The 16,059-nt window shown below is 33.6% G+C and overlaps 1 protein-coding gene across 8 annotated transcripts in view; it reads right to left on the bottom strand.

Moving 5' to 3' along the window:
- Positions 1 to 6,925: 6,925 nt before the first annotated feature.
- LOC141453213 (uncharacterized) overlaps positions 6,926 to 16,059 on the bottom strand; it is a 61,484-nt gene continuing 52,350 nt past the window's right edge. For 3 of the 8 annotated variants that reach the window (XM_074126147.1, XM_074126149.1, XM_074126148.1), the window contains exons 3-4: positions 15,748 to 15,802; positions 6,926 to 10,284 (exon numbers count right to left, since the gene is read on the bottom strand). In XM_074126147.1, the coding sequence (XP_073982248.1) occupies positions 7,824 to 10,284; positions 15,748 to 15,802 (2,516 nt within the window). In that variant the 3' untranslated portion in view covers positions 6,926 to 7,823. The other 5 variants (XM_074126151.1, XM_074126150.1, XM_074126154.1 and 2 more) reach the window with 5 other exon arrangements.

The following is a 16,059-nucleotide window of genomic DNA, read 5'->3' as shown; positions in this document are numbered from 1 at the left end:
TTTATTTATTTTATTTTTTTAAAAAGTTTTTTATATACATATGTTAAACTGGTGTCCACGGAATTCTTAAGCGTATAGTCGTCTGCAACTGTATTTTATTTAACATATTTTGTTATAAATACTGTAGTAGTAACTGGCTGCAATAATCGTACCTTGTGATTCATTTCCTGTGTAACCCCTACATGACTTATGATCCACCTGAAATATTAAGCATTAATTTACTTTTATTTTTTAGAAACAAGAAACCAATGATAGTTTTATTGATAGGAAGGAAACTTTACAATAATTATGAAGATTGTATTGGAATACCATTAAGGTAAACAAAAATCAACTTTAATTGTTGAGACATTGATTTTATACCTTTTTTTTGTCTAAACTATTTCGACAAACTTTGTCTTTGTTTACGGATATCTTTAAATTTCCGTTCACGAGAATGGTTTCTCTAGACGTTAGTATTATTTAAAGAAGGCAGATGTTGCTAATATTCTGTGCGTTTGTAACACTATTGCCCAAATAGCACGACTTGAGTTTGCTGTCCATTTGAACAGAGCAATCTTGAGAACTTACCTGTACTCAGATTACATTGAGTATCTCGTTCGTCTCTATGGTTTCACATGTCAGCAGAGCGTACCAATTTTCTATCGATCAGTGAATGGTGGAAACAAAAGTTGGAAGTTAGACGGTACACTACAGGAAGCGAATTCAACTTCTACGAGTTTTTTTCGTTATTTTCTCTTCAAATTTTTGGGAATAATGGTACTAGATCGTGGAGTACTAGCCGTAAATACCTAATTACTCGATAAATCATTATAATTTTTTATAAATCTTCAAAAATATAAATAATTGTGCTTAAATTTAAAATCATCTTTATCATTTTCTTTATTCTTTTCGACTCAATTCATTTTGTCTCAGAAAACATAGTAGAAATCTTAGAAATTCAGAATTTTCTATAACATTTGCTGAGAATTAAAATGCTGAACATTAAAATTGCAAGTACTAAGAACCTTCTTAATTTTTTTTTTTTTTTCTTTAAGTTCTCTAGTTTGACATCTAACATTTCCAAAATATTTGCTAACTTTTGGAGATTGGCTTGGAAGTGAAGTCTGCATTTTTTTAGATACAGAGAACTTTACGATAAAAGTGATTCCATTCTCATTCAAGACCTAATCAACTTTCATTTAAAAATAAATTTTAACATTGCCTTTCCTCATTCTCAATCCTCTCATGGAACAGCTTACATCTTTGACGCTTTTTGACAATCCCAACAGTCGACTATGACGACGCTGATTAACTTGGCGAAGAGGTTTATAATTGGCTTATTTAAGAGTTACCGATGGATGGTAATTCCTCTATTGAGTATCTAGTTTACCTATTGCATTGTAATCGCTCCTACCATTGCAAATTAAAAAAAATATAAGTATATATTATAAAGATTTCCTCTGACCCACTTCTATTTGTCACAGAGCGCTGAAATTGTACATGTGTAACGATATAAGTATGTATTAGGTTACGAGCCAATTTGCAACTCACAACTGATAATGGTCTTGATTTAACAGGTGCTTAGGTGGTGAGATAATGGGCCCAGTGGAATACAGAGCAGTCACACCAAAGGAGACGTTCGACGAGATGAAAGAGGATTTTAGTGATGATTCTCCCATCATATGATGTAGTCAAGAACTGGCATCGTCAATACAAATATAATCGAACTTTGGTGTAAATCAGATCACATTCCAGGGAGACCCCCCACTCTACTACTAATGAACATACCATCCAGCAAGTGGAGGTCGCCATTTTGGAAAATCGGTGTCCCTAGGTGGCACCTATGTATATTATATAAATAGGGACACTCTAGGATATTTAGGGTATCTAGGGGACTAAGAGCAGCCATGAAACTTGGCATAATTATTAGTCCTCATACATAAACTGTGATTATTATTCTTATAATAAATTTACTTTACTATAATAAATATTAAAGTGAATTTGAGCTCTCTTCATTTAGCTTATAATTTAATCGATGGTTGTAATTAATTAAATATTGCTAATGTAAAACAATACTTTGATAACTTGTTATTTTGCTACAATATTACACCTTCCATTTCATATGTTTGTCTCCAAACAGGTGGCTTTAGATTTGTTCATGAAGTGGCTGTATTTTGTACACTTGTGGATACGTCTACCAAGAAGCCACAGATATTCTATAGGCCCTAAATGTATTTTGTATGTGTGTTACTTATTGTTAAATTGGGTAACTTGCAGAAATGGCAAGATCTTTACTAGGCCAGTTGTTCCTACTATAGTATTATATTTATTGTAACTAAGAAATGAAATAATATTCTTTTCTAGAGAATCAAGTTCGATACATTATGCACATAGATAATTATGCGAACAATTTTTAAAGGATAGTCCTTGAATTTATTTTATTTGTTAAATTAAAATGTAAATATGAATAATTTTGTGAACTTCATAACAGGCACAGGTTTTCAAGAAACGATGATACTTCATTTAATCTAAAACTTATTAATCTTCCAGTCACAATATATTAAGAAATCTTATTTTTTCTTAATAGGCAGTACAGCCTTGACAAGTCCTTAACTTGGAACCTACAGTGAAAAGAAATCACTATTATTGGTGCTAGTTTTGTTGAATATAAAAGTATTATAAGAAATGATTATTGGTAAGTATTGAGTTCAGTATGAAATATATCTACTGTACTTATTATTTAGAAAAAGAGAGAGATCTCATTTTAAAAAAATGGATCATGCCATTTTACTAGCTTTATCTCCTTTAATATTGATTCAACTGATTCAATTATGCTGATTGGTGTTTAAAATTCAATTGTATTTTAAAAAAACTAAATGTTTTAAATATTTATTGGTGTCATCTAAACTTATTTCTTCATTGTTATTATTTATTTTTATTTTTTTTTAATCCTCGAGAAAAGGATATCGCATTCATTATGTCTATAATATTCTACATAATCGTTTATTGTAACAAAACTTACATACTTTATAATTTAAAATACAAGAATTTTTACAGTTAGCTGTATAAAGCTACAATAAATTTTGATATTTTCTTTTAACAAGAACTAAGCATAATTTTAGAAGATTCGTCAGAAATAAATATATATATAGTACTATATATAAAAAATATTTCTTAGCGGTACCTGAAACATTCAATCACTTTACTTTAGAAGTCAGCATCATGATGGTAAATGAGTCTACTGAATTAACAAATGTACTTTGATGACCAAAATAAAAGAATTTGGGATGTAAAAAACAATATCATCCAATATAAATATCTTTTTTCACAGTTGCCTTCAGCAGTGGTATTTGCCACTATTATTTTACAAAATAAAATGGTTTAAAGATAACAATTTAGAAGAGTAAGCGTACTGATCTTTTTGCTTCTGGGGAGACCAAACATGTGAAGTTGAACCTTATAAGCAGAAAGTTTTATGATATTTTAATTGATATTTTAATATGGACTTGCCTTAGACTAAGCGAAAGGAAATTGTGCAAATTTACATTCCCAAGACCAAACAAAACAAAGAAATGTAAACTCTATTTTTTGTTAACAATACCATCAGACTTATTAAAGATATTCCTAGATTTGGAACTGGTAATTTTGGTGAGTCCTTTCACAATATTACACTTTGTTTAGAAAGTATTTGATGCTCACAATTATAACTAATATGGTAGCCAAAATTTATTTCATCTGTTAATTATTCAAGAACCATAAATACATATTAACTTTATTTTATTTTGTCACATATTTATTAAAGTTGAAAATAATATTCCTAAATAACATAAGATACATGCTAAATGTTTAAAAAATGGCGATCGTGTACCAACACTTTACTGAACCAACTACATATTCTATTGAGAACTGTATTTTGCTTAAATGATAACAAATAAAAATTATTTACAATGCCCAGTGACCCAATAGAAGAGAAACACCTAAAAGTGCATCTTCATGCCATCTAGCGGCAATGCCAGGAACTACAATTCTTTAGAACATAAAAGTAGTTTTAAAAAAATCCGCTAGGGAGCAGTAAAAACCAATTATGTGCAATAAAAATAATTCTTAAAAAATTCGCTAGAGAGCGGTACTGTGCAAACCTGTAATATAATTATAATTAATCAAAAATCGTCAGTATGTGAAAACACTTGGTAGAGTACACATCGATTTTCTACTACTTTTCGTAAAAAATATAAAGTGTTATGTATTTGTAAGGTAGCGTCAACCTATTAATTACCCACCGAAAAGAATAAATCTTTAAGTTTATTGATAAAAGTTTATTTTTTAACTTAATTTATCCTCAAAAACAAAATAACAATATTTAAAAATAAAATTGAACTAAATATTCAGCTCTAAAACAAAGTAAATAAATATTAAAATGAACGTGAACAGGTATCTTATCTATGTGCTTTAGGTTATAATTCGTAATAATTCATAAAAGTTTATTTAACTTAATTTAACCTGGAAAACAATTAAAATATTTAATAAATGAAATAAATTGAACTAAATATTCGGCTCATAAACAAAGTAAGCAAATGAATATTAAAATTAACGTGACACTAAATATGGGCTGTAGGTTATTATTCGCCCCACCCTCCCACCCGGCGGCACAAACTTGCTTAAGTAACCGACATGACAGTTTGGCCACACGAGCCGAGAGACTTGTTTAACGCATTTTTTTTGGCCTAATTATAGTTATTAAAGCTTTATTCTTTTAAAATCTATTAGCAAAAATATAATACCACGCCAAGATAATTTTTATACTTAATGAAAATGGCGAAAATTGCAAGATAAATGAAAAAGAAGTAGAATGAATAAAAAATGGTTAGTTTAATAAATAGCTACCAGGGTGCAACACCTAATAGGCAAAATATTAAAATTTGCTTTTAAACGGTTGTATAAGAGTTTACCGTTAACAACGATAAAGCGTAATTCTTTTAAGCAAGTGTAATTAATATTTATTTTTTGAATGCTTAATTGATGCTGCACAGACTATTAATAAACACCTTTATTAAGTAATAGCCAGCTCCTTTAAGATAATCATATACGAGAAAAATACAGAGGAATTAAAACTAAAATTGGAATTCCTGTTACAGTGATTTCAGCTACTTGTTCTTTTTTTGATCAATAAATTGAAAATCAGTTCTAGAACAGTAAGTAATTCAGTTCAATAGATTTTAAGCCTTTGTTCAAAACTTACTGGTTTTAAGGCAAAATGATACCGCTAAGCAAAAATATATGTTTATTTCTTTTTATAACATTGGAGAAGCAACATACAGATGTAACTTTAATTTACTAAAATTATAATTTAATTTAAACATGAGTACATAATAAAGAAATGGAATTTATTACTTTCCTCTTAAACTTTACCTTCACGATTGTGAGATTCACTAATTTTATTGCCCGGCAGCTACTGCAACCTATTGGCCATTTTTGAAACCAACGTTTTATTTTCAATTTATTAAATTAATTTTTTAAATTTTCTTCTTCTTGGATCACAAACAATTCTTAAGTTTTTTAAATAAAATTCATACCTCTCTACAAAGATGGGTTTACAAAGAATAGTATTCTTTTCTATGCTTTTGACTGCATAAACAATTGATCAACTATACAATAAAAATTCTGCATGAAAGTGCTTACTTGCTTCAATGAACATAGAACAGTTGATTGTAATAAGCGGTTATTATGTTCAGTTTCTGTGTGGTAAAATTTAAACAACTAACAGCTCTAATTAATGTTAAAAAAATTAAAGAAAAAATTTCCATATACTTTATAAAGAAACTTCAGAAGTTAGTGGAGTCATTGCTTCGTCATTTTAAACATTTCACTGAATTCTATCTAAAACTAAAGTTTTTGTCCTAGCAATGTCTCTTAGTTAACTAAAAATGATTATCAAGAATAGAAAAAACATGTCAGATCTACAGACCAGTAAATTATTACTGCTGGAAACAAGTAGCTATACACTTTTAATTCATCTTTTCACAATGAAGTTGATTTAATTTAAAAAACCGATTTAAGAAACCTGGTGTTACTTTGAACAAATTCAATGTTAAATAAATGCAAACTATGTAGCTTAATTAGATTCCATTTCAATGTTACAATTTCTGCTTAACTTTAAGATACAATTAATGAAATCTAAGTCAATTTTATAATATCCACTACATATCTAAGGATTCCGTATATTAGGTTAATTATGCAATTAATGATTAAATTAACTCTATATAAATAAGCAAGGCATTATTTAGTACCTATTAAGTAAAATTGTTCAGTTTTACAAATTTGTAATTTTATGAAATAAACTGCTTTGAATTTACAGTGCATTCAGGATCTGTTCTAGGGCTAGAAATTTGCAAGATAGTATTAAAATCTATCCCTATGTTAAACCTTATAATAGAACTCACCTTATTACTTCTTATACAGCTTCTTCTTTCTGTAAATATCTACCTGAGACATTCTTCTCTATCTTGTGAGCTGCAATGCCTTCTCACTGCAGTTCTTCTTTGTTCCTTGACTGTCCAGAAGATACTTTCATCACCTGGATCTAGCAGGAGAATTAAAAGCTAATTGAAAGAATAAAAAAACAAAATGTAATTTTTTCCCTGTAGAAGTCCATGGATCCATTCATATGTCTAATGTTTTCAAACACGATATTACATCTATCTTTTAGACTAGAACAGTAGAATATTTGAGTACATATTATGGCCCCTGAAATTGATCAGTTCATTGTATGTTTTGGTTGAGAAAATTATGAATTGCTTTGAAATATTTTAATAATTTCAAATCGCAATGGAGAAAATGAATAATAATAATAATAATAAAACGACAAAACGTTACAATACAATCGAAGGCCGGCAGTGCACTGAAAAAAGCTCCGGACGCCAGTGACCTTAATCAAAATAATAACAAATTCATTTAAAAATATTTTATTTTAAATTTTATTATATACATTAAATATCAACTTGCAATAGATTTAAGCAGCTTACTTATTATTTTTTAAATAAAAAAGATAAAAACAAAATTACAATTTTTTAAATAACAATTGCTACCAGTCATTTATGCAAGATATCGTATTTAAAAAAATCATATGATGACCTTAATATTAAGAGAAATTTTTTTCCAATCTTTTATTTTGGAAGAGGCGCCAGAACAGTTAGGAAGACACATCTTACATCAGGATTTCTGAGATCTTTTAAGGCATATAACAAAACGAAAAAACAAAGTATGGAAAACATTATTTAGTAAACAAATCGACAAGTACAACTAAAAGAAAAATATATAATTAAAAGAAGGAAATTAGTCAGGTAACATATTGTGGGAATCTACGGAAATCCATTTTTTCTTTTTTTGAAAAAACAAAACATAAAAATGGAACCAAGAATTGCAATCAGCAAGAACCCCTCCAACAGAAGAATTAATTATAAAAAAGAAACTTAAAAAACCAAAATCATAAACAGAAATAAAATAAAAACACTTTTCCGAAAGAGGAATTCATTCTGAAGACACGTCTCTTCCCGTTACTCCAAGTAAAAAAAAAAAAAGAAAATAATAAATTTAATACCAAGCTGTCCCCTGACAGAATGCGTCATTAACCTCCTTTTTTGTTCTCTTAGTTCGTAATTCGAAAATATAATATATTTTACATTTAACGGCGTGTATTTACATTTCTAGATATCTAAGACAAATTAAATTTTAAAAATTATTTACAATATAAAAAAACTTTAGTAGCACAATAAATAATTTGCTTTCTTTCTTTTAAAAATTGTTTATATCTTCTGATTTAATATCGCAAAATAAAATAAATAGTTTTACTCTTGTTTTATGACCTTTTTCTGAAGCAGTTTATTGGGCAATGTGTATCTTCTCTGCCTGGACGAACTCACAGATGTCCACTGCGGATTCTGAGCTGATCGCCTCTTAGTTTCCATATTCCGGACAGCGGTTTCCATTCGCTTTGCCATCACGTTTAAGTATCTCTGAAATGCTTCACCTGTTGACCTCAATAAGCTCAGTCCTAATTTCAGTTTAACCTGAGCTAACCGTCTAAGAAAGCCTAGAAATCCGCTGTCATTGTTACCATCTGTACTAGAAATATTATCTTCGTCATCGTTATTTGAATTATCAGGTGAATCTGTGACATCTTTATTATAACCAGATTCATTTGTAGCATTGGTTACTGTGTCTGTTGTGGTATCCGTACTGGAATCTGTAACTACATTGTTTTCATAGTTCACAGTTGTGCCATCCTTAACCAAAGAGGGTTCAGTTTTTGTAAAATAATTAAAGCCTGTTGTAGTTTCTAGTTTATTAGTTGGTGATTTAGTTGTTGGGGCTTCTGAAGGCTTACGCAATATTTTCTCATCAGTTGAATCAATTTCATTGTTGAAATCATCGTGTACATCTCTTTTTGTGCGTTTCAGAGGCAAACTCCTTGGACCATGATCTGAAGCGGCTTGTGCGCCAGTCCTATGTCGGATTTCTTGAGCTCCGTAGCTGCCAGTCAATGATACTGAGCCTACAAAATCAGTGTTTGTGAAATGCGGTGAACCTACAAGTGCGGAAAACTGAGGAGCACTTTTGTCTGATTTATCTTCTCCCACACTAGTTTCATTTTCACGTTTATTTTCCCCGGAATTTTCATAAGAACTCACAGTTCCCACAGAAGCAGCGTTTGTGTAGGAAGTGTATTCAGTGAGACTGGGATAATTATTTCTTTCAGGTTTGAAGGTCTCCGGCTGAGACGAAGTGTCAGTCAATTTATAATGTGTAGTAATTGGATCCATGCTGTAGTATTTGGAGGAATCCGGTGGTGGATAATCTCCTCCATTTTTTACTGAATCTGGTAAAGTGGAGTAGTCACTGGTTCCGGCGTATCCGTTTACACTATAATCGTGTATATCGTACCTATACTTGTGATTGCTGGCTGAATACTTGGATCCATCGTATGGAGGTGACGGATTGAACGTATTCTGATTCATACTCGACAGTACTTGTCCGAACACTTTCTCTTCAGGCTGGGCATTGTTTGGCTCTGGCTCGGGATGCGGGGAATAGCTATTATAGTAATACATGTGAGAGTCTGATGACAATGGAGTTGGTGCCTTGTCGTAGTTTCTTCTCGCTATTGTTCCTCCAAAGGGATAAAGAAACAACCCTGCCAGACCTGCAGTCAACATCAGCCCTACTATACCCACGCCTACACTGGGCATAACCTCACGAGCAAGATAATTGTAAATTCTTGTGGATATTGGGCGATTATTCTCTATCTTACTAGCCACCGCATTATCGTCCGTTATCTTGCTTTCAGCTTGGTCAGAGTCAGGTTTGGATGGCCTGCGACGCCTGTTCTTGTTCTTCTTCTTCTTTTTGTTAGTTGGACGTCTTGTCCTCTTCGTTGTAGTCGAGGTAGGCTCAGTTGTGGAAGTTTCCTCTACAGCTTCCACCGTGTCAGTTTCTAAGAGAAGTGATGTAGTAGGCACAATATCCGGAGAATATTTTGTGCTGGTTTGTGTAGTTTTTCTTTTAGTCGGCGCAGTCGTTGAAGCGATAGTGGCCGTTGGAGTTGTTGAGGCGACTTTTTTCAAAGAATTGTTAGTGTCAGTTTTTTCAATAGCTGGTATTCTTCCAACAACGACTGGAGTGCGATTTTTAAATTTAGAATCCTGTAAAACAAGAGCCGATGCTTTAGGCGGATCCTCACGTGTAATATTCGCTTTCTTTACAGGCGCAGGCACTGGTTTTACGATACCAGGTTTGCCAACTTTTTCTTCGTTTTTCTTGATGCCTTTTTCAGGTGCAGGAGTAATAGCTATTGGAGGTGGTTTCTTTTTAGGTTCTACTGTTGGTGCTACAGTACCTTTCTTTTTAGTGGCCAACGTACTCTGCTCTCCATTGCTTAAGAGAATCCATGTAGACAGTCCCGCTGTACTTGGAGGCGTAGACGGTTTGGGCGGTGCTGAGGTGACAATCTCGTAGGCAGAAGTATCGTCCATCAATACAGGATGTGCTTCACCTTTCCCAAGCGGCACAAAGTCAGCTATCTCACTTTTGACTTGTGATTTTACCCTTGGAGGTGTCCTAACATCCGTGGCCACCATATCAGTAGCACTGGGCGCCTGCAGCAACTGTTTAGTGACCATCTTGAATGACTCAGCTATCGGTGTGGCTGTGGTCGGAGCGATAGTCGAACTGATACCTGCTGATCGTCCATCAATTACTGATATATCACTCTTTACTATCACTTCAGAATCGCTTTTGCTTTCACGGGTTCTGCAATACAAAGAAAACAATTTATAATTAACCTCGTAAAAAAAAAAAAAAAATGGTGAAAAGTATAAATGAGCGGTAAAGACTTGATATCAACTAGAGAGAACATTAATTCCAAAAAAAAAAAAAAACTATAAGAAAATTTTAAAAAACTAAATATTTGAGTACCTTTATTAGACTTCAGCAGAGATCTCAAATGAAGAACGAAATAATTATTATTTAAATTTTATTCAAAGAACTTCAATTTTCTTTCTCGTAGCTTAATTAATATGCTACCTAGTCTGTTAAATAAGAAGGTCTAACATTTCCTATTTAATCCAATTTAAGAGAATATGATTTCATATTCATTCGATGAACTTTTGTTGAATTATAATTAGAATGGTACGCAGTGCATGTTGTCAGCTGGGCACCTAGACGATTTTAGGGGAAGAAATCCTCTCCAAGAAATGTGTGAAAATATAAAAGTTTCAGTTAAAAAACTGTAAATGTCATGTAGGCTGTATCCATCACTTATGAAATTTCAGATTTGTTGTCTGATTTTTTTAAGTTTTGGAGTAAAATGCATTGTGATCAAGAAAGTCACAACCCCGGCTTGCTGTTGGGGTGAGATCGACAGCCTGTACATCTTTACAAGGCCAATTGCTTAAAGGGTAGAAAGGATATTTCCTCCGCTAACAGCCAATATGCTTCTAATTCATGTTCAAATAATAGCATTGAGTTAGATGTACTGAAGCTTTATTTCTTCACAAAATAGGTAATCAATATGGGTGGTACAATTTTTTTTTTATTTCTTTTGACGCTTTTACTAAGCTAACTGTTGGCAGATCCATGAGAAGCATGAATTTAAAAGTCTGCAGTGATAACCAAGAAGCCTACGACTATCCAAAAGGCCTACTAGCCTTATTGGAATAGTGCCGTAGTGAATGTGGGTGAGTGACTAACAATTTACTTCTTTACCTGCTCTGGCTCTGGAGGTTTCCATCTACCATTGCTTATTTATTATTCCTCATTGTGCGTCCACGCTTTGTTGGCTGCACTACTGCTGCATTTTGTAGAGTTAATTACCTCAAGAGGGTTATCATGAAAACCCAACCACGCCAAACAAGCTGCTGCCTCTTCAAAACTTTTGTTGTCCTAACGGGCATTCAAATAATAAGAACCAAAACTCATCAGAATTACCAGCAGTCTTAAACAATCTTAAATTAGCTTCGTAAATTTTAATAGCGAGTGGCGCCAACTGGATATCTGAGAAAATTACCATGTCTTAGAAGCATGAATACATAGTGGCTGTTGGGAGTAAATATCCTGCCTAAATAAACTCACGAATTCTTTAGGAAATTGGGCTTGAAATGATGTTTAGGCTGACGACCTTACACATCCACTTATCAGTGGCCCAACAGAATATCACTTACATAAAAAATTGAAAAAAAAACTTGTGAACACTTCATGTTAAAACTTAAGATTTGAGAAACAAGTAAGCAAGTCTTTTAACAAGCAAACGAGGTATTGAAAAAAAAAAACCTAATTCTTAGAAATAAAAAGTAATATGAAATATAACTTACATAAGGTCTTAGACACGAAATAATAAAATAACTTATAAGTAAATTATATTTTCCTAAAAAACAAACAAGAAAATAAATACATTGTTTAAAAGAGCCAAAAAATAGGATTGTAATAATTTTATCCAAAATAAGAACTATAAATTGTCAACTCAAACTGTGCAAATGTTTATATGTACTTACGTACTTCCAGAAGTCTTCTGTACTGTTATAATACATTTTTATCCCATTAAATTGAATCAAATTTAAATTTATGAAATTTAAGAACAGTCGCACAAAGATTTTAATAATATTTTATTAACTGAAAGAATTTACCTACGAATGGTACAGATTGGTTAAATTTGATCAATATATCGTAAATTTTATATTGGTTTTTACCCCCTAATATTCATGTTTAAAATACTCATAGTTGGCTTATCAGTGATCTCGAATTTCAGTGAATAATAAATAACTCGTAAAAACAATTTTTTACTGAATAGTAATTGATAATTAAATTTTACAAAGTAATTTTTTCTAATAATCACCTCGAACTAAAATAATTTAATAACCTTTTATTCTAAAAACAGTGCTTCTTAAAAACATTTTTAAAATTTGCTTTTCACTAGTTCATTATTGCTGAGAACACTCACATGACTGTCTCTTACGGCAAAAACCAAAATTCTAACCTATACATTCAATTCAAATTTGAAATTTCAAAACATATTCAACTCTTATTCCATGCTGTATACTAGAAATGAAGCGACACTTTAAAAGGAAATCTACTGACCCCCTCCCCAACTGCCCGAAACGAATTCTCATTGACAAATTTTTTCAAATCTAAATAATAGATTCTCATGTGTACGAAATTTAAATACTGAGTTTAGAGAAATCATTTTCGAAAAAAAAAATCAAAAAGCTATAGGAAAAACTGTACTTAGTAAAATTTTACATTCGGTTGAAGGATTTGATCGCTAAGTTATTGTCTGGTCGCTTTGTGGGATTGCTTGGAAAAATGTATTAAGTAATAGTTGTACATTAACACGAATAAATAACTTTAAAAAAAGAGCTAAAAGAAAATTGTTAAAGCCATTTTTTTGAAACATCTTGAAAACAGAAAATCCATGCAGCATCTGCATTGAAGAATTTTTTTTAAAGACTCCAAAATTTTAGAAACACATTTTAATATTTCCAAGTAGAATGTTAGAGATATGACCCTACAAAGACGAAATGGCACTTTACAGGGAAGCGGAAAAAAAAAATAAAATGAAAAAGTAGAATGTACCAAATACCAGTGAGGGCACCTACATTAGAACGGCCATATCAGTGGAACACTTTTTTTCGCGCATGTGCATACTAGCACTGCTTCTTCTAAGTCTTTCTTTAACCCTCTGCCAGCCGCAATGTATTCTCCTACTTGGCTGATTGCAATGCGAGATCCGCTTCACATTGAATTCTTCTTATTAGCTAAATATTGCAATGTCTAGTTTTAGAAGCACTGCATATGTACATTACAACTAGTAATAAATAAATATGGCAAAGATATTCCAATAATTAATTAAGAAATAAACAAACAATGCCAAAATATAACTACTAAATTTAAAAACTGATAATATCACTTATATAAATAGATAAAGTAACTTGGTGGCAAGATTTCAGTAATTTATTTTATTATTTAATTTAAAACTTCACAATACCTGAATGTCTATCGTGTTTAAAAAGTAAATCAGCAAATCAATTAAATAGCTTAATCTAATAGGCTGAGGAACAAAATTATCACTCAAGGTTTCTGTAATAATTATCCAGCAATCCTAGCTTAAGATTCCTTTCAAACGTGATGGCTGAATGAGAGAACGTGGGCCGGTGACGTCCAACAATGCTTCTTCTACGTCTTCCACCTAGAATTATGCTAGGTCCTATCCAGGGTAGTAAAAACGTCCCCACACCCATCAGTCCAACTAAGAGAAATAATAAAGGGCCTAAGAGTATTATCCACAAGGAAACACTGATCGGGCCAAGTATGGGCAGAGTATTGATGAAAGCATTCACGGACTCCAAGAAGGTAGTGATATAACCCATGGATGGTTTCATTGGTTTCATGGGCTTTGGAGGCGCTGAGGTAGTAAGATCATCGTAATCGTAGTCTTCTTCTTCATCGTCCAATGGATGAAGTACAGGGGTGGCCTGAGGTGGAGTAGAGACAGGAGGAACCAAAGCTGGGGGATCTACTGGAAGAATTGGGGGAATTGCACTGCCTGCAGAGCCTGCAACTCCAGCGGCAGCTGCTGCAGCGGCGGCCGCACCTGCAGACCCTGCAGCCGCTCCTGAAGCAGCGGCAGCGCCTGCAGAACCCGCGGCTCCCGCTGCAGCTGCTCCTGCAGCCGCAGCACCTGCTGCTCCTCCTGCAGCAGCTGACCCTGCAGCCAGTGCAACAGTATGAGATACCGCGGCAATCCCTCCTAGAGTTGCAGCAACACCACCACCACCAGCAGCTCCACTTCCTGCTGCTGCAGCAGCAGCAGCTGCACTACTGCTGGCTGAATTAGTTACCGGTGAGTTCACAAGTATCATCACATCCGAGCAAGCCGGGTATGGTGGCTCTTTAGAAAAATTATTTATCACTTGAACACTGCCACAGTCATGAGCAGCTGCCGGTGGCGGAGTTATATTGGAAGCACTGTCTATGACTATAATAGACGGTGGTGGAGGCCTCACGTTTGTCGGCTCAGTAACTGGTAATACAGTAGACTGAGCGATCAGGACAGGCGGATATTTAGAAGTGTTGTGGATTAGGGGAGGCGGATCGTAATAGTGGTTGTGCAGTTCTGGCGGTCTGGGCGAACTATGGGGTGGTTTACTAACTGGCGGCTTTGTCGGTCTGGGGAAGGTGTAAACCGGCTTGTAGACTGGCTCTGAGGATGGACCGTCTGACGCAGGAGCGGGAGGATCTTGATAAACTGGCCGGGTGGGCCGAACAAGGTTATAAGGAGGTTTGTATGCAGGTGGATCGTTCCAGTGATTGTTACCATTAGAGTAAGTGTTTGTGGGTATGCTGGGCCTGAGCGAATGATGAACACTTTGATCTGCTTGCGTCACTGTTGCAGTATAGTGATGTAAAGGTTTTACAACGTATGGTTTTGGCTTGGAAGTTGGCTTAGAGCTTGAACCAGGTCTTGGGTACAACAATACAGGCTGAATCTCTCCAGTTGCAGAGTAGTCTTCTTGAGGTCTATATCCCGTATTTCCTGATGTACTAACCACATTCCCCCAGTTGTAGGAAGGTTTGGCCGAAGGTTTTGGCCGTTTTTCTACTTGTACTGGAAACATTTGTTCGACAGGTTTATAGTGCAGTGGCTTATTGTTTGGATGATTCCAAACATCATCTAAAAGATGCGATGACGGTGTTGTTGGTGGTTTTGGTAGTTTTGATGGATGAACGTCTTCAATTAAGATTACCGTCGGATCCACAGGATTAGTGTGCCAATTTGGCGGACTTCCTTCCGGATACATTTGTATTGGTTTTACACCATGTTGAGTATGAGAAAGTATAAGATTATCTAAAGACTCACCAGTCTTTATTACTGTAGAACTTTGACCAGGGCTAATATAAGCCGTTGTTGATTGTAAATGTTGCAAAGAGTTGCTGAGAAAATTCCTAACCAAACTTCTTGTATGATTTTGATCAGATATTGAAGTTGCTAAAGATACAAGTGACCAATTTCTATCGGCATCGATTGAACTGTGAGTCGAAATTTTTTTTAATTTCCTATTGTTCAACGAGGAAGAAGTATTCGATGTGGATGTTCCAGATGGACTGTTATTCGTGTCTCTCCGCGACCTACTTAAACTATTTAAACGAACCAATAGACTTTCATTCATTCTATCTCCACCAGGTCTATGCACACTAGTGTTATAAAAATATCTTTTATACCTTACGTTTCCTCGGTAAACTGGCCTTCTTACATCGTCCAAAGCGAAACCAGCATCTAAACATAAAAAAGGTAGAAATAAATTAGTTGTTATTACTTTAAAATTTTTATCTAAAATAATACTTGTTTTGATCAAATTTTTATTGGTTATTCTAAGTTAAAAATAAGTCGACACATATTCGGCCGTTCGACTGAGCAGAAAATTTAAACAAAAAAATGACTAAAAATGGGTTACAGGAAACGAGCTACTGCTCCAACATCGCTGAACCCATTTTAATCAACTTTTTAGAGATATTTCTGCTTGAAAGAATTTG

This window comes from Rhodnius prolixus, unplaced genomic scaffold (genome assembly GCF_049639745.1).
Source record: "Rhodnius prolixus isolate KJV_2025 unplaced genomic scaffold, Rpr scaffold_3, whole genome shotgun sequence".
Lineage (NCBI taxonomy): Eukaryota > Metazoa > Arthropoda > Insecta > Hemiptera > Reduviidae > Rhodnius > Rhodnius prolixus.
Note: the sequence above shows the minus strand (reverse complement) of the source record. Positions and strands in the feature narration are given on the sequence as shown.